Here is a 24,698-nt window from a genome sequence, read left to right as displayed (position 1 = left end):
GGGTAATGAAATGGTGGTATATCATCCGTATATTATAAAAGGATTAAAATAATTTATGAGGCCGGGCGCATGGCTCATGCCTCTAATCCCAGCACTTTCAGAGGCCGAGGTGGGTGGATCACTTGAGGCCAGGGGTTCCAAACTAGCCTGGCCAACATAGCGAAACCCCGTCTGTACTAAAAATACAAAAATTGGCTGGGCATGGTGGCACATGCCTGTAATCCCAGCTACTCAGGAGGCTGACCCAGGAGAATCACTTGAACCTGGGAGGCTGAGGTTGCAGTGAGCTGAGATTGTGCCACTGCACTCCAACCTGGGGCACAGAATGAGATGCCTTCTCATAATAATAATAATAATAATAATAATAATAATAATAATTTATGAATATATAGGTAAATGTTCAAATTATGTGGGGGGAAAAATCTCAGTATAAAAATGTATATGCATTCTAATTACTACTATGTAAAAATGTTTCTGTGACAAAAGACTAGACAAGGATATGTTGCAGAATTGTATTTAATTTTAAACCTTCTGTTTCACAAACTTCTGAGATAGTGGTATGTCCTTTTTTTTTTTTTTTTTTTTTTTTCGGGCTGGAGTCTCGCTCTGTCGCCCAGGCTGGAGTGCGGTGGCACCATCTCGGCTCACTGCAAGCTCCACCTCCCGGGTTCACGCCATTCTCCCGCCTCAGCCTCTGGACTAGCTGGGACTACAGGCGCCCACCACCACGCCCGGCTAATTTTTTGTATTTTCAGTAGAGACAGGCTTTCACCGTGTTAGCCAGAATGGTCTCTATCTCCTGACCTCGTGATCCTCCCTGCCTCAGCCTATCAGAATGCTGGGATTACAGGCGTGAGCCACTGCCCCCGGCCGGTATGTTCTTTTATTAACATTTAAAACAAAGAAGAAAAGAATTTAAAAGGTAAATAGCTATGAGAAAATTTTATTTCTCTTTCATTTTTGAAAAATAGATTAACAGAATGGGCTCCGTCTTTGAGAATCGAAGTGGAATATGCTGTCAACTTGTCACATGTTCAGCAGATTGGTAAGTCTTGTTTCAAACATTTCCTAATGTGTTTTCATACATGGTGTTTTTTCTTCGATGCTCCTAAAATCAGTGTCTTCTTCTCCTTAATATTTATGGTAGCAATTAAATCTAATATAACTAAATGAAAGAATGTTATGGATTGTTGCTAGCTTAAAATTTGTTTTATAGAGTTAAATATGTTATGTAAAGAAGAATTAACTAAGCTTTGTGGTTGATAACGTTGTACAGCATTATCCATAGTTCTTCTTCACATTCTCATATATGTAAATTTGTAATATATGTTATTTATATTCAGTTTTATCTAAGAATTTTGAAGATTACAACATTTAATTGGGAAAGCCTCTTTTTAAAAGTAGAAGAGTTTTTACATTTTTATTGTATATTTATAAAAAGTGTTTTAATAAACAACTCGGTAGCTACGTTGAAGAAGATTTACTTAAATAAAATTACATCTCCCAGTTTATAGAACTAAGAATTCGTAATGAAACAGGAAATATGAAGAGTAGTATCATTATCTAGCATCCAAATGCTGGACAAACTTTCCCATTCCAAATAGCTTTGACCCCAGTGGAAACAATGACACCATACGCCACAGAAAAAGTTGTGGAGTGGCAGAAGAAGGCACAAGTGATGTTAGTAGCAGCCATGGGCCAGGGATGAGGGAGACATGATTAATCCTGTGAGCATGTGTTGGGGAAGATTCTGTGACTACAGGCAATGAGAATTGACTGTGGCTAACTTAAGGGAAAGAAATAAGCTTATTGGAAATAAATGTATTGGATATTTATGCCAATACTCTACTGAGTGCTTTAATAGGTTAACTATTTTTATATTTGCAACAACCCTGAAAAATATTTACAGATAGAAAATATGAGGTGCGAGATTGCGCCATTGCACTCTAGCCTGGGCAACAAGAGCGAAGCTCTGTCTCAAAAAAAAAAAAAAAAGAAAGAAAAGAAAATATGAGGCTCTGAAGGCAAATTCATATTCCACCTATAGCTGACTAAATATAGAGTGAGTTATATGTAACACTACTGAATGTCCTATATTGTAGCTAGTAAGTAATGACATTCCTGAATCAAAGGAAGAGCTGACTTGGGCCTTGGAAACAGCCCCAGAGATTTGGGTAGCAGGAACAAATGGCCAGCCCCTTTTCTCTGAATGAATCAGTGCCAATCATTGTGTCCCGCTGCTCAAGATTCAAATTAACTGGAAGGGGTGTGCCTGGCTCCTACTGTATCATGAACCCATTCCTTTAGCCAGGGAAGAAATGACAAGAGCACCTTGAGTGATGATCCCAACCTGACTGCATGTAATGGAGAATGGGGTGGTTCCCAAAAGAACCACTAGAATGCCCGTCTCTACTAAAAATACAAAAAATTAGCTGGGCATGGTGGCACATGCCTGCAGTCCCAGCTACTCAGGAGACTGAGGCAGGAGAATCACTTGAACCCAGGAGGCGGAGGTTTCAGTGAGCCGAGATCGTGCCACTGCACTCCAGCCTGGGTACTCCTTGTCTTGTTGGGTGCCTACTGTGTACAAAGCACATTATATCCAACTCTGTGTATGTTATTTTCACTATATCACTTTTAAGATTATGTGACTTTGATGAAACACCAAAAGTGCAAGCAATGAAAGAAAAAAATAGATAAATTGGACTTCATCAAAATTAAAACTTTTTGAGCTTCCAAAGTTACTACCAATAAATTGCAAAGACAACCACAGAATAGGAAAAAATATTTACAAATCATATATCTGATAAAAGACTTGTATCCAGAATATATAAAAGGACTCTTACCATGTAACAATAAAAACCCAAATGACCCAATTAAAAAGTGAACAAAGGTTCTCAGTAGATATTTCCCCAAAGAAGATACACAAATGGTCAATAAGCACATAAAAAGATGCTCAATATCATTAGCTGTCAGGGGAAGGCAAATAATGAGACCTAGAATAGCCAAAACAATCTTGTCAAGGAAGAAAAAAGTTGGAGGACTCACACTTCCAAATTTCTAAACTTTCTACAAAGCTATAGTAATAGAGACAGATATACTAGAACTAGCATAACAATAGATACATAGATAATGAAATAGACCTGAGAGTCCAGAAATGAACCCATACATCTTTGGCCAACTGATTTTCAACAAGGACGCCAAGACAATTCAATGGATAAAGAATAATCTTTTCAACAAATGGTGCTGGGACAACTGGATATCCACATGCAAAATATAACGTTGGATTCCTATCTCACCCCATATACAAACGTTTAAAATGGAATAATGACCTAAATGTAAGAGCTAAAACTAGAAAACTCTTAGAAGAAAACATAGTCACGTATCTTCATGACTTTGAATTGAGGGGTGATTTCTTAGACATTACAACAAAAGCACAAATGCAACCCAAAACTACTTTTGATGAAATACAACTTTATACCCACTACAATGGCTATAATCAAAAGACAAAAAGCAACAAGTGTTGGTGAACGTGCAGAGATTTGGATAAATTGGAGTGATTACACATTGCTGATATAATGTAAAAATGGTGCAGTTGCTTTGGAAAACAATCTGGCAGTTCCTCCAAAGATTAAACACAGAGTTACCATTTAACCCAGCAATTCCAGTCCTAGATACACCCAAGAGAAATGCAAACATACACAAATGTTCACTGGTAGCATTTATAATAGTGAAAAAGCTGTGGTGGGGAGGTGCAGAATTCAAATTTATTTATCAAATGTACTGATGAGTGGATACATAAAATGTAGTATACCCACACAATGGAATATTCATCAGTAAGGAGTAACGAAGTCCTGATACGTGCCAGCCACAACACAAATGAGCCTTAAAAACATGCTAAGAGAAAAATGGCAGTTACAAAAGACCATATATGATTCATTTTATGAAAAGTCCAGCATAGTAAAATCTATAGAGCTAAGAAGCAGATCAGTAGTTGTCTAGGGCTGGTGGGATGGCTTGGGAAAAACTGCTAATAGGAAGCAACTGCTAATCTGCATGAGATTTTTTGGTGAGGTGGGAGAGTGTAATGAAAATCTTCTAAAATTGATTGCGGTAATGGCTTCCCAACTCTGTGACTATATTGAAAACCATTGAGTTATACACTTTAATTGGATGAATGTTGTAGTATATGATTTATATCTAAATAAAACTTATATTTTTAAAAGATTGCATCAAACTCAATTCTCATATGTTATTAGTCCCAAGATGAGGGAGGCTGTTAACTCAATAAACAGTTTAATTCTCTAAAATATAAAGTACAAAGCTGTCTTGTTTCATAAAAATCTTAGTTTCAGATACATTAAAATATAGCCGTGGTCACAATGCTAATATGTAGCAGCATTAATGGTAGTCCTGAGGCTGCACCTCTTGTTTGTACTTAATAAAAAATATATATAAACTTTTTTTTAGCACAATATGTTTTTGGGATATTAGACCACAGAAACCTTTAACCCCCCAAACAACAGAGAAAAAGAAGGAGGAAAGTATTGAAATTCCTTTTGATGTACCATCTACTTTTTTGCATCTAGATCTCTCCTGGAAACCTCTCACTAAGGTAAGTAATGTGGGGTTTTTAGTCCATCCTGTTTGCATAATACACTATTTACTTTGCATGCATAGACATACATGTACACACACTCTCTAAAAGTAGAGCAGCTCAGATTAACACAAGACTGTACAATTTGTGTTTATTCAACCAATAAATTCCTTGATTGAGAGGATTTTTAGTTTTATTTTATTTTTAATTGATACATGTTATTGTATATATTGCATAATGATTTACACAGATTTACTTTGAAAAGCTGACAATGAAGAAGTATATGGTTGCTGATGTAGCTGATGTTTGCAATATACAGAAAAAGGGAGCAGAAAAACATTTCAGTCATTCTAACTGTGCCAATAACAATGATAAGTTTCAGAGTTCCTGGGAGAGCTTCAAGCTCTCATTATTTTTTAATTATTATTTTTGGATTCAGGGGGTACATGTGCAGGTTTGTCCCATGGTTATATTGTATAATTTTGGGGTTTGGGCTTCTGCTGAACCCATCACCCAAGTAGTGAACATAGTACCCAATAGGTGGTTTTTCAACCCTTGCCTCCCTTCTTTCCTTCCCCCTTACAAGTTATTTTGATGCCTCTTTAGATCCAGGTAGAAATCAAAATCATCATGAATTCAAGATTGATATTTCATGTATAAACAAGCCACAATTTCCAAATGGTGTGTGTAATAATTATCCAATAGCATGTCAGTTGCCTGAAAATTGGTTGGTGCTCAAGTTAGCCCAGAAAAGCTAATTTTCCTCACTACTGTAGCCAAAATTCTGCCTATCAAAATTTTGCCTATCAATAGAAGGAACTGGTATTGTTCCTTCTGTACGTTTTTTGGGATATTTGACCACGGAAAGCTTGATAATACCTATGACCAAACAGAACTGAAAATTAACTGAATGAGAAGTTGTTTGTATTTATCTCGCATAGCAGAGCTTGAAGAAAAGCAGTTTTAATTTGAGAAAAATATGGCTATGGACAAGATATGTGTGGAAAATATAAATAGACTTCAAACTTGATGGCTCTCTTTCTTTAGAATGTCTAGTTTTAAGTTTAACTTAATACTTTTCTTCTGATTTATAAATATCACAAGAATTATATTATTTTGTATTTGCTCCCAATGGAAGAGAGAACATGGAGGAATAAGAATATTGTTGAGATAACTGGGAAAGAATTGGAAAGAGAAGATTATAAATTTGGGGGACTGGGGGTAGGATCTACTGAGCTATGAATAGTTCAAACAAACAACCCCAAACTCATCTAAGAATAATTGCATAGCATGTGGACAAACATCCTGAAGGAGAAAGGGCTGAGGGAGCTGTGAGGGAAAACTGTGAAGTGTGACAGTTTCTCTTTCCAGCCACCAGGATGCAGTGCAGGCCCAGGGCCTTCTGGAACTCCAGTGCATGTGTTCCTGAGAGGACTTGGAGGTGGCCAAGCAGATGCAAGGTCCCTGCACAACTTTCTGGGGTCTCATTTAACTGAAAGATTTAGGGAACAGGGTAACAAGTAATTATTTTGTATTAAAACTCTTAAGGATGTATTATGGAATACAATACAAGGCATTTTTCAGAAAGAAAATGACACATGAGAATTTGGGATGTGGAAATGTGTCCTCAGACAAGCTCCTTTCTGTAGCTGGGTTTAGAAATGTGGTTTAGGTGCTTTCCATGGAGAAAAGAAACTAGAAATTTGAGGGAGGAAAGGGAAAGAAGAAAAAAAAGGAGGTGGGTTTCCTTCAATATGGGAGCAGAAGGGAAAGGCAAGAATAAATTACCCAAGGATAATTTCAGGATATGTGGAAATAATCTTTGCTATATGTTCTCCCAAAAGGTAAGGCTGTCCAAGGGTGAAACAAGTTTAGACCACTGTCCAACCAAGATAAGCCTGAATGAAGACCATCTTCTTTGCAAAACACAAGGTAACTGCTTTTGCTTATTTAAAAAAAAAAAAAAAGGCCGGGCGCGGTGGCTCACGCCTGTAATCCCAGCACTTCGGAAGGCTGAGGCGGGCGGATCACGAGGTCAGCAGATCGAGATCATCCTGGCTAACACGGTGAAACCCCGTCTCTACTAAAACTACAAAAAATTAGCCGGGCTTGATGGCGGGCGCCTGTAGTCCCAGCTATCCCGGAGGCTGAGGCAGGAGAATGGCGTGAACCCAGGAGGCGGAGCTTGCAGTGAGCCGAGATAGTGCCACTGTACTCCAGTCTGGGCAACAGAGCGAGACTCCGTCTTAAATAAATAAATAAATAAATAAATAAATAAATAAATTTACTAGTTTGAGTGTTAGTAGCTGATTATGACTAACGTGAGTTACTCACTAGGATAGTCTAATTTGTAAAAAGAATACAGAAAATCAAACCCTCCAATGTGCAACTTTATAATGGCAATAATAGCTATTGCCAACGCATTAAAATTGCCTATACACAAAAAAGATTCAGTTCATTTCAGCTTCTCAAAATATTTATTGAGCACATTTATGTGTCTTCAAAAACTCATTACATTAAAATAAAATGAAGCCCACTTAATGAATGTTACATGCTCAAAGAATAATGCTATAGGATGGAACACATCTGAAGTCTAGTAAAATAAGTTATGAAGTATCAAGAAACAAATTACCATTCTCAATTAGAATACAATTTTTAAAAATAATATTTATACAGCACCAAGATAAAACTGAATAAAGAAAGAAAACTGACTTTTAAATCTATCTCAACTCAACCCACACATCTTTGCTGAAATAATTGAAGGGGGCACATATAAGCTGTCAAAACTATTAAGATAAAGGTATGCATGAATATCCCACCTGGAGAGCAATGCATAATGAAAATGTTCGAGAATAACTAGCAATTGAAATATTTCCCAAACATTCGCCTTATCAAAAGGATTTCCATTTATAAATTTTTCAATGTTAGATGATAGAATATCTAAGAAAAACACATACCTAATACCCAGCTTGAGCAAAATTTCACTTTGAAGCCATGTGTTTTATTGATATAACCCAAAACCTCATGCTAAAAAATACTGATTCACTAAACTTTTATAGACATTTTCAAAGCATTATTAAAACATTGCATGCTATTTCTCTATTAGGGCCTGCTTCATTCTAGAGGGAATCTAACGGGAGTTTTCTCCTTCTCCACCTCTCCTCTTCCTTCTTTTCCTCCTCTTTTGTATTTGATCATTGGTTATAATGTATCACATTCCAGCCATGGTTCAGGTACGGTGCTACTATTGCACATACTTTCATTCATTTAACAGATATTTGTAATTTGCTTACTTTGTGCTAGGCCCCAGGGGTACGATGGTGAGCAAAAACAGATGCTAATGATCACAACAATCTGCAAGCTGGGAATTTCCATTACCATTTTATAATTAAGAAAACCAAGGCTGAGAGAGGTTAATATAACTTGTAAAAAGGTAACTTTATTAAATGTCCTAGTATTATTTTTTAACCTAATGAAAACAGGTGGCCAGGAGGATGAGACTACCTTTATCCAGTTTATAGGAAGGATATCAGTATCTCTTTTAAAGTGTGAGGGGTTTTTATTCATTTTTAACAACCACACTGAGGTATAATTGACATACAATGAACTGCATATTGTCAAAGTGTTTAATTTGATATGCTTTGACATATGTACACACCCATGAAACCATCAACATAATCAAGATAATGAACATATTCACCACTCCCAAAAGTTTATTCATAGAGGAATTCCCTTTGGGACACTTCCCTCCAGCACCTCCCTCACTCCCAGGCCACAACGGATCTGCTTTCTGTCACTATACATTAGTTTTCATTATCTAGAATTTTATGTAAATCATACAGTATATACTCTTTTTTTTTTTAAGAGATGGGGGCTCACTCTGTCACCCAGGCTGGCATGGAGGGGCATGATCATAGTTCACTGCAGCGTCTAACTCCTGGGCTCAAGCAATCCTCCTGTCTTAGCCTCCTGAGTAGCCAGGACTACAAGCATGCGCCACCACGTGCAGCAATCTGGCTTCTTTTAATCAGCATGATTATTTTAGAATTAATTCATGTTGTCTGAATGAATCCTTTTTATTACAGAGTGGCATTTCATTGTATGGATACACAACAGTGGTTTATCCATTCACCTGTTGATAAACATTTGGATTTTTAGCTTAGACCTATTACAAATAAAGCTTCTATGAACATTCATGTACAAGTCTTTGTATAGACATATGCCTTCATATTTTCCTGGGTACATCCCTAGGAATAGAATGGTTGTATTATATGGCAGGTGTATGTTTTACTTTTTCAGAAACTGCCAAAGCATTTTCCAGTTTTACCAGTTTACATTCCCACTAGCAGTGTATGGAGAGTTCCATTTTCTCCACATCCTTGCCAACAGTTGATATGGTTAATCCTTTTAATTTAACCATTCTAAAATATACAGTCGGATCTCATTTACACTTACCTAATGACTTAAGTTGTCAAGCAAATTTTCGCATGTTTTTTGCCACCTGTATATCTTCCCTGGTTAAGTGTCTGTTCAAATCTTTTGCCCATTTATCAGTTGGGTTGTTTGTTTTATTTTTATTTTTGAGACAGAGTCTCGCTCTGCTGCCCAGACTGGAGTGCAGTAGCATGGTCTCGGCACACTGCAACCTCTGCCTCTGGGTTCAAGTGATTCTCATGCCTCAGCCAACCGAGTACCTGGGATTATAGGCGTGTGCCACCAAGCCCAGCTAATTTTCATATTTTTAGTAGAGACAGGGTTTTGCCATGTTGGCCAGGCTGGTCTCGAACTCCTGTCCTCAAGCAATCTGCCCAAATCGGCCTCCCAAAGTGCCAGGATTATGGATGTGAGCCACCACATCTGGCCTGTTTGTTTTCTTATTATTGAATTCTGAGAGTTCTTAATATATCTTATATACTAGTTCTTTCTCAGGACTAGTGATATGTGATTTTTAAATATTTTCTCCTAGTCTGTGATTTGTTGTCTCATCTCTTAGCAGTCTTCTGAAAATCAGAAGTTTTTAATTTTGAGGAAGTCCAGCTTATCAATTTATTCTTTTGTGGATCATGGTTTTGGTGTTGAATTTAAGAAATGTTTGCCTAGCCCACAGTTGCCAATGTTTTCTCCTAATTTTTCTAGTTTTATGGTTTTACATTTAGGGCTATGATTTCTTTTGAGTTAATTTTTGTAATTGGTATATGTTATGGATCAAAGTTCATTTTTTTGTGTATGGTATTCCCACACCATTTGTTGAATACACCATCCTCTTTCTACTGAACTGCTTTGCACCTTTGTCAAAAAACACTTGTCCATATATATGTGAGTCTATTTCTAAACTCTATTCTGTTCCATTGACCTATCTTTAGAGCAATACGACACTGTTTTGATTATGCTAGCTTTATAATTAGTCTTGAAATTAGATAGTGTTAGTTTTCCAACCTTTTTTTTTTCAAAGTAGTTTTTGACTGTTGTAAGTTTTTTGCTTTTCCATGTGAATTTTAGGAACAGCTTGTTATGCATAAAAAGCTAGCTGTGATTTTGACTGAGATTGTATTGAATCTGTAGGTCAGTATTATGAGAATTAGCATCTAACAAAATGAGTCTTTTAACCCATAAACACAGTATATCTGTTCGTTTATTTAGGTCATTAATTTCTCAGATATGTTTTGTATTTTACAGTGTACAGGTCTTTCACCTCTTTTGACAGGTTTATTTCTATATTCTTCATATTTTTTGGTGCTCTTGTTAATGGTACTTAAATTTTTTTAATTTCCAATTGTTCACTGCCAGTGTATAAAAATACAATTTGTATCTTTTTTTTTTTTTTTTTTGAGAAGGAGTCTTGCTCTGTCGCCCAGGCTAGAGTGCAGTGGTATGATCTTGGCTCACTGCACCTCCATCTCCTGAGTTCAGGTGATTCTCCTGCCTCAGCCTCCCGAGTAGCTGGGACCATAGGCATGTACCACCACACCAGGCTAATTTTTGTATTTTTAGTAGAGATGGGGTTTCACCATGTTGGCCAGGCTGGTCTCGAACTCTTGACCTCAGGTAATCCACCGGCCTTGGCCTCCCAAAGTGCTGGGATTACAGGTATGAGCCACCACGCCTGGCCTACAATTTATCTTTGAATATTAATTTTGTATCCTGAAATCTTGCTAAAATCTCTTACTAGTTATAGTGGCTTCTTTTAGACATACTGAGTTTTCTATATAGATAATAATGTCATTTGCAAATAGAGACAGTTTTACTTCTTTTCCAATCTGGATGATTATTTTTTTCTTACCTGATTGCACTGTGTAGAGCCTCCAGAATGTTAAATGAAGTGTGAGAGTGGACATCCCTGTTTTGTTCCTGATCTTTGGAGGAAGGTCACTGTATGGCCATGATCTGCCTCCTGTGTGGAGGAGGCCAGCTTTCAAGACTTTGAGATCAACTATGGTATTTCAGATTTCCTTTGGTCACACTGCCAACTATCCGCCCATTCTGACCAGATTTGGCCCTGTTAACTAGAATATACTCATAAGGTTCTTGATCACATTTTGATTCTTGATCCTGTACTGGTTTCTCCTTTGACTGTATCACAAGTCCTCGCTATCCCACCATTTTCTCTTGAGGCCTGTTGAGACTTAGTGTCAGTGTCTGGTACTCTGTCACTATCTAATGGCCAGGGACCACCCACCCTTTGTCTGCCATTTTAGGTCCATGACAACCCATGCTCTTCTAAGTGGTCACTTTAAGAAATTCTGTATTTATTCTGATAAGGAAACCCTTGCTCTAAATGCTTTTGGAATTCCTCTGTTGGAATAGCCTTTAGAGCCTGACATATATTCTTCTAAGCAATGTGGCATAGCAGCTAAGACGGTAGATTCTGGAGTTGATGGTCTGGGTTTAAATCCCAAAGCCACAATGTATTATTTGACCAAGTTAAATTACTTTACCTCTCTGTACCTTAGTTGTTTTTTTGCTTTTAAATCCATTTGAAAATAGAGTGAGGAAGATGAGGGGAGTAAATAATAAAGAGAACTACCTCATAGGGTGTTGTGAAGATGAAATGAGTTATACACGAAGCTCTCAGAATAGCACATAGTCAACACACAGCAAATGTTAACTACCATGTGTGAGACCTTGCATAAATTACTTAATCTCTCTAAGCCTCAGTTTACTCATCCTTGGAGGAGGATGAATGCATAACCAACTGGAAGTTCTTGTGAGGACTGAATGAAATGGTTCCTATAAAGCACACACTTTAGTGCCTGGCATGTAGTAAGCATTCAATAAATGTCAGATGCTGTTATTATTACTATCTCAAAGGATGGGAAATCCATGACCTATGAGGATGATTTTGAATCTAAGTATCCAAAGTTATTCCCGTCAACTCTGAATAAACATAGTTAATAACATTTTTCCCTAGCCTCACCTTCTTTGACTCTGTCATAGCCTTCCCCAACGTTTTTTGCACCAGGGACCAGTTTTGTGGAAGATAATTTCTCCACTGGGTGGTAGGGGGAGGTGGCGGGTGGAGGGGGCAGGCATTAGATTCCCATAAGGAGCGTGCAACCTAGATCCCTTGCATGTCCAGTTCACAATAGTGTTCACGCTTCTGTGAGAATGTAATGCTGCTGCTGTCTGACAGGACATACTGCTCAGGCAGTAATGCTCTTTCGCCCACCAGCTGCTTGTCTCCTGCTGTGCTGACCAGTTCCTACCAGGCCACGGACCAGTATCTGTGGCCCAGGGGCTGCAGACCCCTGCTCTACCACATTAAATGCTATTAACTCAGCCTATTTTCTTGGAGTGCACACTTCTCTTAGCATCTGTGATTTTCCTATCCTGCTACTTCTTCCGTTATTCCTCCTCTATCTCCTTTCCTGGCTCCATTTCACCTTGCTGCCATCTACTCATGAATGTACCTTGAACTTTAGCTTCAGCTGTGTACTTTCCTCATTGCTAACACAGTCTACCTGCATGGCTCTAACTTTTATCTCTGCTGAGAATTCTCCATCTGACTCTTGCTGTCTCCTGGGTTTAAACCCAATCTACCCTATCCAAGTCAATGTGTCCAGAACAGGATTGATAACTTGAGTCATTCCTGATTCTCTCTTCAGGCCTCCACTTCCAGTCTCTCACTCAAGTTAATCATGTTTTCCTTTACATTTATCGCACCTTTGCCTCTTCCTTTTCATTATCAGTTGTAACCCTATAGATCAGGGTCTTGTCTCCCCTTGTGAGACCAGAAGTCTCCACACTTTTAATCTTATAGCCCCTTGTTTAACATTTCTGAGTTCAGATTCTCAATGTATGTATATGTATTTACAAATTATATACATATTCTACTTCTCTAATATATTTGTGTACATGATTTAAAAAGAGAGGAACAGACATTGAAATGTGAGTGAAGAATTTGAAATAAATATTTTAATGATTTTAATTGTATATATTAAATGGGTACAAAATGCCTTTTTGCTCTTCCTACATGTATTATAAATAATATCTTTTAATGAGAATAATGTGATTGAATATGCCCAGTCATGTTTGAAATGTTGGTTTACACTTTGTAATACAGCTATTTAAAGATCTAGTTTGATGTTTGGTTCATTTTGATACTCGTTTTTGATGTCTTACTTGGTGGGAAAAGATACCTCTCAAAACATGTAGATCCAAAACAAAGAAAGTATTGGTTGACTATACCAACTAAATCATGATAATCATTTTTAAGTTTTGTCCAGAATTATGCTAAAGTTTTTTTTAATGTAATATGTCTTTTTAGTATAGCTGAAGTTTTATTCTCCTGTTTTAGTTTTCACTTGTCTGTTTGTTGGTTGGTTTTATGGTTTTTTGTTTCTTCTTGGGTAATATGACTCAGAGGACATATTGAGGAAGTGTGGTAGAGGAGGGTTTTATGAGCATATATTTCTCTACCATCTTTCCCAGGAATTGAATATCATATTTTCGAAAATCTAGTAAGTTACCTGGAAAAATGTTTAGGACATAGCTTTAAGAGAATAGAAAAGCAGCATATAAAACTAAAATAGGATATTATCCAGTTTTTTTAAAAAAAGTGAATTTACAAGAAAAGTCACAATATTTTAATATTATCTCTGGGAGACATGATAATGGATGATTTTTGTTCTTTTATTCATGCTTTTCTTTATTCTCCAAGGCTTAAATAAATAACATTTATTAATTTTAGATTACAAAAAGACTTTTAAAACAAGGTAACATCAAATACTTTTAAAAAGAAACAGGTTGCCGATGATGTTTGTGTTTCAACCCCCGAATTAGCTACGCTCTTACACTATGTGCATGTATACCTAGAGCTATAATATAGTACAGTCATTGATGTTTGGTTTGGAACAAAAGGGGGTTCTTTTGCTAAATTAGAAATCTAAAAATGCTTGGACTTATGCTCACTACATTGGGAAGGGAATGGGGCAAATGCAGGTGGCAAGGGGCAGAAAATGTAAACTGTCTATATTTTAAAAGATGTTTCCCTGTAAATATGTACTTCTTCTACCCACACTCCTCTGAAAGACAAAATGTTAGCACAGAGCAAAACAGAGAAGGCAGAAGAAATGAACCCGTACCATAATCTGGAAAGTGGGATGGCCAATCTTCTCAAGCCAATAGATGACTTCTGCACAAAGTTCTTTGTGGGAACAGAGGTAAATTGGGATTATCTGCTTTTAAAATTAATACTTATTTATACTAAAATATGTTATTACAATATCTATTGTACATTTTTGCTGTGTAAAGACATAAAAGTTATACCATTTTCGTATTTTAGTATGCTTGTTTGCATTAAACATTTTTAACTCTGATACCTCGTAGATTCACCTTTAAAATGTTCCTGAACGTATGTGGACAAATCTGTAAAATTGCATACTTCTTAACTAATAATATATTGTTCAATCTACAAATATTCATCAAATACCTTTATCATTTGGAAGAAACCATACTAAGTGTTAGAGATTTACTAAGAAACTATAGTGTTTTGTTGGGCTAACACAATCTAGTAGAAGAGACAGTAAAAAAACTCACTCATTTCAAAAGATAAATAACAATTGGATATAATAATGATAATGGCTGCCATTTTCTAAGGACATACTATAATAATAACCAAAGCAAGTTCACATTTACTGGACATTTTCTATGTATCAGTGTCTGTGCCAAGTTATTTCCCAATTATATCCCATTTAATCCCAGTAATCCTGTAAGGTTGATATTATTATTGCCATTTTATAAATGAAGAAATGAGGCTCAGAACTTTATCTACAGTAATACAGAGGCAGAGATGCTCTTTTCACTCATGACTCTCATTCCCTGAAATACAGAGTATTTTTCCCAGGCCAAGTCACCATGAGAAGAGGCCATAGCTCAGTCTCACCAGAATGCAATCTTCATCCACACTTTGGTATGAAGAGGAAAGCAATCAATTCCACAAGCTCTGGAGAACATGACTGTGTCTCAGGCACAGCACTGGGTGCTGGGATGAGAAGTGAACAGCATGGTCCCTCTCTCCTCAAGGCACTTTCTGCCTAGTCAAGGAGCAGACACATGATAAACACCAACACCAGTCCAGAGGCCATTCTGATAGGAAGAAGGAGGTTGGGGAAGGTGACCCACAGGCTGCTTGGATGTTGGAGGTTGAGAAGGAATCTCAAAGGTCAGGTTGAGAGTAGAATTCCAAGCAGAAGTAACAGCCTGAACAATATTTGGAGTTATGAAAGCCCAGTATTTGTCTGGAGATAGTGAAATAGTTTGGTGTAAGAGGGAAAGGTATGTCTAGAATGCCTGGTTGGAATCCAATACTGAAGAGCCTTTCCTGCTGTGTTAGGTAATTTGAGTTTCATTTAGTAAGGAATGCAACACTACCAAATAAATGTGTGCTTTATAACTTGGGTTTCACAGCAAAGTTTAAAAAAATTTTTTAATTGTGGTAAAATATATGTAACATAAAATTAATCATCTTAGCCATTTTTAAATGTACAATTCAGTGGTATTAAGAAACTCCTTTCCCAAAGAAGTTCAATAATCTGTTGGAAAAGTACATTCATATTGTACAACCATTACCACCATCCATGTCCAGAACTTTTCCTCATCCCAAACTGGGCATCTGTACGCACTAAACAATAACTCCCTCTTCCTTTCTTTCCCTACCCACTTGTAACCACCATCTACTTTCTGTATCTACGAATGTGACTATTCTAGATACCTCATGTAAGTGGAATTATACAATATTTGTCCTTTTGTGCACCAAAGTTTATAAAACAGGGGAATGACACCATCAGACCAGATTTAGAAAAATCAGTGACTGCAAGATCTTAAAGCAGAAATTAAAGCATGACACCCCCTGCTCAAACTCTTCAGTGACAACTCAGTACAACATGAATAAAATCCAGACTCTTCGCACCATGGCCTATAAGATTCGTCCCCTGCCTATCTCTCTACCTTATCTGCACCAACCTCCCTCTCACTCTGGCAGCTCTGTTTTTTCCTTTTTTCTTTTTTCTTTTTTTTTTTTGCGATGGAATCTCATTCTGTCACCCAGGCTGGAGTGTAGTGGCACGATCTTGGCTCATTGCAACCTCCACCTCCCAGGTTCAAGCAATTCCCCTGCCTCAGCCTCCTGAGTAGCTGGAATTACAGGCATGTGCCACCACACCCAGCTAATTTTTTTGTATTTTTAGTAAAGACAGTGTTTCACCATGTTAGCCAGGCTGGTCTTGAACTCCTGACCTCAGGTGATCCGCTCGCCTTGGACTCCCAAAGTGCTGAGATTACAGGCGTGAGCCACTGTGCCCGGCCTTTTTTCTCATCCTCCTAATACAAACTCTTGCCTGCCTTTGGAGGCCTTGCCCTACTTGGAATTTCTTTACTCATCCCTCAACAGATACTCACTGCACATTTAATATATGCCAGACATTGCTCTTGGCCCTGTAGATATAGCACTGAACAAACAGACAAAATTCCCTGGCCTCATGGGGTTGGCAGTCCATTGGAAGGTTCTACCAACTTGTGACACAGCTGATCTATCTACTTTGGATAGAGATGTTCAGGGAGGCATCACTGGGATCTCGATTGGCTGGTGTGGGCTGAGGGAAGGGAGTTGGATAGAGATGTTCAGGGAGGCATCACTGGGATCTCGATTGGCTGGTGTGGGCTGAGGGAAGGGAGTGGAACCCTGGAGGGAGAGAAGACAGGCAGGCGGTGATTTCAGGTGGGCCAGCCCAGAAATGAAAAGGGCCTGAGCAGTGGGGCCAAGAATGTCAACACAGGGGTCAGAGAAGTGGAGTTGGGTAACAGAATTACAGAAGTGGCTAGAGAAGGATATAGAGGTTTCCAGCTAGGTGACTGATGATATGATGAGCCTTCAACACACATTTATTAGATTGGTTCCAACTAGTCCTCGTTGACTTGGTTCAATTTCATTGTTTCATGTACTGGCTATGAGACCCAGGAGATATTAATAACTCTTTTACAGGACTTTGGTGAGGGCTAAGGGTCACATCCATAAAACTCCTAAGAACGCTGGCAAGGACTGAGTGCTCAAGAAGTGGTATCCCTGAGGGTGATGTGCAACATGGCCATAGATTAGCAAAACATGTACCCATCTGTCTGCTTCCTTAGACTGTGAGGATCGTGAGTAGAGAGAGGGCTTGTCCTTGGGTTTGGAATTTCCAGCACCAAATACAGTCCTTGTTTGTTAAATGAATTAACACAGATTAATAAAAGCTCAGGTGGGTGAATGAGTGACCTTGTCCCCGGCGAGTTTATCCTTCCCTTTGCATAAATCAAATGTGCTCTCTTCTCCCCTTCCTGGCTACAGATCCCAATCCATCCCCCGTTTTATACAAACTCCTGTGCTTTTCTCTTCTCATCCAGTGAAGAAACAATGGAATTAGGAGACCGCATGGGGTGACCTAGAGCAAGTCATTTAACCTCTCTCAGTTTTCTCATCCATCCAATGACAGCGAGGGACTAATTATTTTCTGTAAACTTCTCCCACCTCTGTAATTCATCAGTTCTCTCTGTCTTTCCCCTTTGCATGACTGTTTCTTCCTCTTCTTACATCAGGTCCATTTGCCTTCCCCTCTCCTTAAAACGGCCATAAGACAGAATAAGAATATATATCGCTTGCTATTTTATTTAGATTGAACTTTATGTTTCCTGTTCTCAACCTGAAAAGTAGTAATTACTACCACGTATGCATTCATAGTCCCTCATTCTCACTTATTCCACAAATATTTATTAACAATTGACTTTCTAATGGGCTGAAAAGTAATCACTGAATAAGATGGGCTGATCCCTCCCTTTACGGATCAACGACAAAAACTTTGGATGCCCAGCGGTTGGGACTATTGTCCCAGATGGAGTATCTGCAGAACTATCATGTTCTCCACATCATTATATGTGGATAAAAACACAACAAACTCATTGTTTCTTCAGTATAAAATTGAGTACTTATTTTGAGGCTTTCTCTCTCCCCCACTGGATCAAATTACTTGATTAAATTGACTTGTTGTTTTGCATTTGTTTTGCTTAACAGTCATTCTTAGCACATAAGTGTGAAGTCTTTTGTCTCTTAAGTTGTCATTGTACTCATCAGGAACCTGTAATATTTTTAGGAAGGCGAAGTGATATACACAGATTGGAAAATGGAAAAAGACCCTGAAACTGGCCGACTTATGTGTAAGTTTTGTGATTGCCCTGTTATTAATAAGATGTTCCTTTTAATTTAAACTACCCAAAGGAATCTCATGCAGTACAGAGTCACCCTGGTCTTGCTAATGGGAGGGAGGGCTCCTAAGGTACTGACTAATAAGGTGAAGGCCTTGAATAAGCAGCATAGTCATCACCTGGGAGCTTGCTGAAAATACACATAAAAATCTTAGATCCTATGCCAGGCCTTCTGAATTGGAATCTGGATTTTAATAACATTTTCCAGGGTACTTGTTTTCACACCAAAATTTGAGGAGCACTGACCTATATGTTGCTTAAATGACTGAGAAACGTGAGTGATTTAATTTAAAAATAAAATACTGTTTCAATAATTCAATAACCTGGTAGTTCATCTATGTGGAAAATCTGAGTCAATGTGAGATTATAAGCAAAATGTAAGATAATCTAGAAGACCCCAGCAGAGTACGGGAAAAGGGACTGCAGGACCCTCCTTTGGGGCTAGGACACGTTGTGTCTTTATGTCTGCCGCTCCCAGGACCTGGGCCTCTGGAAAGCTGAGCAGAAGCATGTGGGTCACATCCAGGCGGGAGAAGGAACTGCAGTCAGGAATACAGGCACCCCAATAAGCAAAGCTCCCTATCTCTAGCAGGCTCAGAGCCTTGGGGTTCACTACAATTATAACTGCTCATTTTAAACCTTTGATTTTTGTCATAGTGTGAAAATATATTTTAATGCATTTCACAGTTTGGGATAACCATAAGCAAACGAAGAGGCAGCTCCTGGGACTGCTAGGCCCACAAAGGCTGGCAAGAAGGCTTCAGAACACCATGAGGGAGCAGTGTGGTAGAGCAGCTGGATTCTTTGCAGAAGGGTATCTAGTCAATCATGCGAGTGGAAGTGTGAGTGACTGACAGGGGCCAGAGGTCAGAGCCACAGCCTATAGGGGACAGCTATTGGAGCTCAGGTCTTCACCTGTAACCTCCTGGCCTCACTCCTACTGCGTGTGGTTCCAGAAATCAGAGTCTGTTGTAAGATCTGAGAAGACTATCAGCCGTGCCTCCAGGGTAGCCATTTAATCTTGCAGCCAAAATACTCCCACTTTCTTCCCTGAATGGAACCTCAAATGTGTGTTGTTGACAACAGTGGGCCATTGAGAGAGGATTAGATGGATCCTAGGGAGGGACAAGTGCACACAGAACAGAGACTGATTTTCCACTTTCCATTCATTCCCAATTTCATGATTTAAAGATGAACTCAAAATTAGATATTGGATATCATGAATTACATTCAACTTCTTTTATGCTTACTCATCTATCTGTTTATTCAACACTTAATGAGTGTTCATTGTGCACGTACTGCAAGCTAGGCATTATAGAACATGACAGCAGTCTTACCATGCCCCTGGGACACAAGCTGAGGACCGGATGCCATGACTTGGTTGTGCACAGGGGACACTGATTCCTCCTGGTCTCAGAGATTTTCTTGGGGCGCCACTTTCTCCTAGAGCCAGCTTCCTAAACTGCTTTGGAGGGGGCCCATGACAAACAGGGTTTTTTTTGTTTGTTTGTTTTGTTTTGTTTTGTTTTGTTTTTGAGACAGAGTCTTGCTCAGTCACCCAGGCTGGAGTGCAGTGGTGCGATCTCAGCACACTGCAAGCTCCGCCTCCCGTGTTCACGCCATTCTCCTGCCTCAGCCTCCCCAGTAGCTGGGACTACAGGCGCCCACCACCACGCCTGGCTAATTTTTTTTTTTTTTTTGTATTTTTAGTAGAGATGGGGTTTCACCATGTTAGCCAGGATGGTCTTGATCTCCTAACCTCGTGATCCACCCACCACGGCCTCCCAAAGTGCTGGGATTACAGGTGTGAGCCACCGCGCCTGGCCGACAAACAGGTTTTGAAGAAGAAACTTCTAAGAGACAGATTACCTTAACTGAGATGTGTGTGATAAGGAAGCCCAAACAGACTTTCCAGATGATCTAAGTGACAAGCCAAGATAAATGCCAGCTGAATGATGGCAGTTGGCATAATCATGTCATATACTGTACTCACAAATCAGCACAAGTCATGTGCCAGGCTTCTGTGAATAACTCGTGTAGTCCTCACAGCAGCCCTATGGGTAGCTGCTGTAGGTGGCATTACCAGAATTTGAACACAGGTAGTTTGCTCTATATTGCTTCCAGCATTAGATAATGGCTCTGAAAAATGGCTTTTTCATTTTTTTATAATAACCTGGCCTGGAGGCTCTGGCAGTCCATTTAATAATTTAAGGACCACTCCATTCATTGCTGAATGACACTGTCTTTCAACGGACAAAAGAAAGAAAAAGTTTTTATGGGCTGAGAGCATCTAACATTATTTTAAATTGCAAACCTTACGACTGTCAACATCACTATCATTGGTAATCATTTCAGTTCTTAGAGGGCCCTGCTCCCCAGAGTGAGGTGGTGTCTAAGGAAGCCTCGCTAACACGGAGGGCAAACCCAGGCTCTGAGAAACAGAAGCAGCAGCAAGAAGAAAGCTGCTGGTTTCCAGGGGTCTTGAGCCTTACCAGGAATCTTCTAGATCACTTCAAGATGGCCTCAGAAGTATGTCTTCTGTGCTCTCTTCAAGCAAGGGGTTTGGCTGGAGGAAAATTAGCCTTTTTTTTTAATCCAGAAAAAGCTACATATAAGTTTTTATTTATTTTTACTTAAAAAATGTTTTAACTTTGGTAAAATACACATAAGCGTAAAACTTACCATCTCAACCAATTTCAAAAGTATAGTTCAGTGGTGTTAAGTACATTCATGTTGCTGTACACTCAATCTCCAGAATTCTTTTCTTCTTGCAAAATGGAAACTCCATACCTATTAAATACTAACTCCTCATTTGTCCCTAGTCCCCCAGCCCTTGGCAAACACCATTCTACTTTCTGTTTCTATGAATTCGACTACCCTGGAATCATGCAGTATTTGTCTTTTTGTGACTGGCTTATTTCATTTAGCATAATGTCCTCAAGCTTTATCCATGTTGTAGAATGGATCAGAATTTCCTTCCCTTTCAAGGCTGAATACTATTCCTTCGTATGTATACACCACATTTTGTTTATCCATTCATCCCTCAAGGGACACTTGGATTCCTTCCACATTTTGGCTTTTGCGAATAATGCTACTGTGAACTTGAGTGGAGAAGTACCTGTTTGAAACCCTACTTTATAAGCTTCTTAAAAGATTTAGTGCATCTTTTTCTGCTTAATGTGCCACGAGTGTTCTGGGGGAAAAACCCCATTTCTCACATAGCAATTAATATGATAAAATTCAGAAAACATTAGTATAAAGTGGCTGGACATTGTGGTGTGACCTTGACAGCCATATGTTTTTGTGGTCATGCCTGGGGCATAGGGTTGTGGGCAACAAGAAATTAGGAGGATTCAGGTCTGCAGCCAACTCTCAGGGAGAGGAAACCCAAGCAGAATCCTCCTGTTATCTGAGTAAAGAGACCAGAGAAGCAGGAAGACCCTGGGACCTGGGGCAGAGGCTAAAGTGAACTCTTGATCTTAACATTAGAACCTGTAAGGCTTCCCACTGGCAACAAATGGAAGGACTGTGGCTCTTGTCAGAAACCTGGCTGTCATTCTCAGCATTTCATCTCTGTCTTCCTATTCAAGTTGTGTCCAAGTCCTGTCAATTCTAGCTCACAAATATTTCTTGATTATCCCTTCTTCTCCCTTGCATCTTAGACCACGCCACCATCCTCTCTCACCAGAACTGCCACTGCAGCCTCCTCTGCTTTTACCTTCCCCTAATCCATTCTCCCCCAACAGCCAGAGACTCTTTCAGAAACATCAATCAAATTGTCTCACTTGGAGACCTAAAGGACTCATTACTTAGAGTGTAATCTGAACTCCTTTCTTACAAGGCCCAGCATGGCCTAGACCCTCCTAGTCCCCATTTGTTTCATGTCTCACTCTAAAATGACCAGATTGCTGTTGGGGGTGCCTTCCTCAAGTGTGTAAAAGCACTAAACACTTCTCTCCTTAGGACTTTGGTGTGTGTTGTTTCCACTGTCTGGAATGTTCCTTCACACCAAAATCTTCCCATGTTGAGCTGCTATTCAGGCCTACATGATGCATCTCCACAGAAGCCTTTCCTGACCCTTCAGTCTAAATTACAAATCCCCTTGTTATTCTTACTTGTAATATTTTTTCCTTCACAACACTTTCCACAATTTTTACATTGTATACTTTGGGATGTGTTTATTGAAATTCTATCTTTCCCACTGGACTGTAAGCTCCTTGGGGGCAAAATCATGTTTATTTACTAACCATTGTCTACCCAGCCAGCTACAGTACCTGCTATTACATATTGGCAATCTATAAATATTTATTGACTAATTGAGTGAATTAATGAATGAGTAAATGAATAACACAAAGTATTCATTTGAGCTTGAAAAATGGCCTTGATGGGATGTTCCCTGGACATTCCATAATAACAGAAGGAGCCATCCCTTGACATATCTATTCATCCCAGCTGGCCTCTGGTTCTCCACTCCCCGACCCCATTCATGGGGCCCTGTCTGTCCATTGGAGGTCTGTCCATTCCTCACTGCAGGAATGCAAACAGTGTTATTAAAGATGAGATGGCCTTCTTTCACTCCAACAGCAAAGAAGCCAGTGAGCCACCACACCATTCATGACGGAACTGTCCACACTATTCAGAGATCACCTTTCTACAACGACATTATTCTCACGGTTGGAGGTTGGAACGTGGCCATATGGAAAGAAGGTGTTATGGTAAGTTGCCTGCAAAATGGAGGCATGAGTGTGTGATCTTTTGTTATTCAGAAAGACAAGAGGAACTGTTATGTTCTGACATAATAGTGCCTTTGGGACACTTTTTAGAGAAATTAGAACAGATGGCAGGGACACCAGCTTGTCAGCAGAACCACTGTAATCCTTTTGAAAACACATTCATTTGCTTTTCCTTCCTGAGGGGAGAAAACAGTTTACAAGTTCCTTGTTCTCTGAAACTTAACAGTCTTGGAATATCTACTGTGGGCAGTTGACTTCACTGGCATTTTTTGGGGGTGGGGGCCAAGGTCTCACTGTGTGGCCCAGGCTGGAATGCAGCGGCGTGATCTCTGCTCACTGCAGCCTTGACTTCCCAGGCTCAGTTGATTCTCCCATCTCAGCCTCCTGAGTAGCTGGGACGACAAGTGTACGCCACCAAGCCCAGCTTTTTTGTGTGTGTTTTTTGTAGAAATGGGGATTTCACCATGTTGCCCAGGCTGGTCTCAAACTTCTGGGCTCAAGTGATTCACCTGCCTCGGCCTCCCGAAGTGCTGGAATTACAGATGTGACACCACACCTGAACTTGACTTGCATTTTTCCTCCCTTGGAAATACAAGATGGGATGCCTAATTCTGATTGAAGTGCAAGGAGAAACACTGGGTTTGTCATCTTTCCCTCTGCACCAGGAATATCTTGGCAGGTGCAGAAAGTGGGAGTGAGTAAGCTGAGGGTATGTCAGCAGGCAGACCCTTGCCTGTCCAGGGACATACAGTGGTTAAAGGGAGGCAGCAAGAGTGTGGTCAGGATTAGGAGAGGGGCTGGATCTAGGCAGATAGGAGCTAAACTGCCAAAAACTAGAATGATTGATAAAATCCGGTGAAGCAAGGGTGTGGGGGAATCAGTACTTTTGGTGGGATTGTAAGTTGACATGTCTCTTTGGTGAGCAATTTGAGATTATCAAAGCCTGAAACTATATATATATGTGTATATGCATATAATATATATGTATATGTGTATACCAACTTTGAAATACATGTGTGTATGTACATAGGTATATAATGTGGATATATATACACACACATATATATATTTCAAAGTTGGTATACATATATACGTATATAAATGTATATATATTTAACCTAACAGTTCTACTTCTGAAACTCTAACATATACAAATACTCAAAAACTGTATATTTATCATTGAAAATAATTTAGAAACTACTTAAATGGTCATCAACAAAGAACTCTGCTTTATGCCAATGTACTTCTGTATGTTTGATTTTTTTTTTTTTTTTTTTTACAATTAGCAAGTTTTGTAGTTAAAGAAAAAGAAAAAGGAAATTCAGGCATGATTGTCCAAAGACTATGCCAGGGTCAGGAATTTGGTTATAGAAACTCAAGGTGCTGGGAGAAGTAGACAAGGAGAACAAGTTTGAAATGTCACCTCCACAGAGTCCATGAATCTGCGACATGCTTTCTTCACAGGAAAATCTCTTATGCATATATTGGAGGGTGGGAGACAGCTCCATGATTTAGTTTAGTCCCTGCAGATGTAAGTAGGCGAAGGAGCACCCCTGGTCAGTAGATGAAGCCTGAAGTGGGTAGAAAGCACATTCTATTCTTACTTTTGAAAACCTCCCAAAGAAGGCAGACTA

At 39.1% G+C, this 24,698-nt stretch overlaps 1 protein-coding gene across 2 annotated transcripts in view; it reads left to right on the top strand.

The window, feature by feature from the left end:
• Nucleotides 1–24,698, top strand: part of DNAI3 (dynein axonemal intermediate chain 3) — a 74,464-nt gene that overhangs the window by 42,154 nt on the left and 7,612 nt on the right. For both annotated transcript variants that reach the window (XM_003805290.5, XM_063600036.1), the window contains exons 14-19: nucleotides 972–1,045; nucleotides 4,471–4,615; nucleotides 6,442–6,529; nucleotides 14,126–14,256; nucleotides 18,220–18,283; nucleotides 22,916–23,046. In XM_003805290.5, coding sequence (XP_003805338.3) covers nucleotides 972–1,045; nucleotides 4,471–4,615; nucleotides 6,442–6,529; nucleotides 14,126–14,256; nucleotides 18,220–18,283; nucleotides 22,916–23,046 — 633 coding nt within the window. The remainder of the gene's footprint in view (nucleotides 1–971; nucleotides 1,046–4,470; nucleotides 4,616–6,441; nucleotides 6,530–14,125; nucleotides 14,257–18,219; nucleotides 18,284–22,915; nucleotides 23,047–24,698) is intronic.

Source organism: Pan paniscus, chromosome 1 (genome assembly GCF_029289425.2).
Source record: "Pan paniscus chromosome 1, NHGRI_mPanPan1-v2.0_pri, whole genome shotgun sequence".
Lineage (NCBI taxonomy): Eukaryota > Metazoa > Chordata > Mammalia > Primates > Hominidae > Pan > Pan paniscus.
Note: the sequence above shows the minus strand (reverse complement) of the source record. Positions and strands in the feature narration are given on the sequence as shown.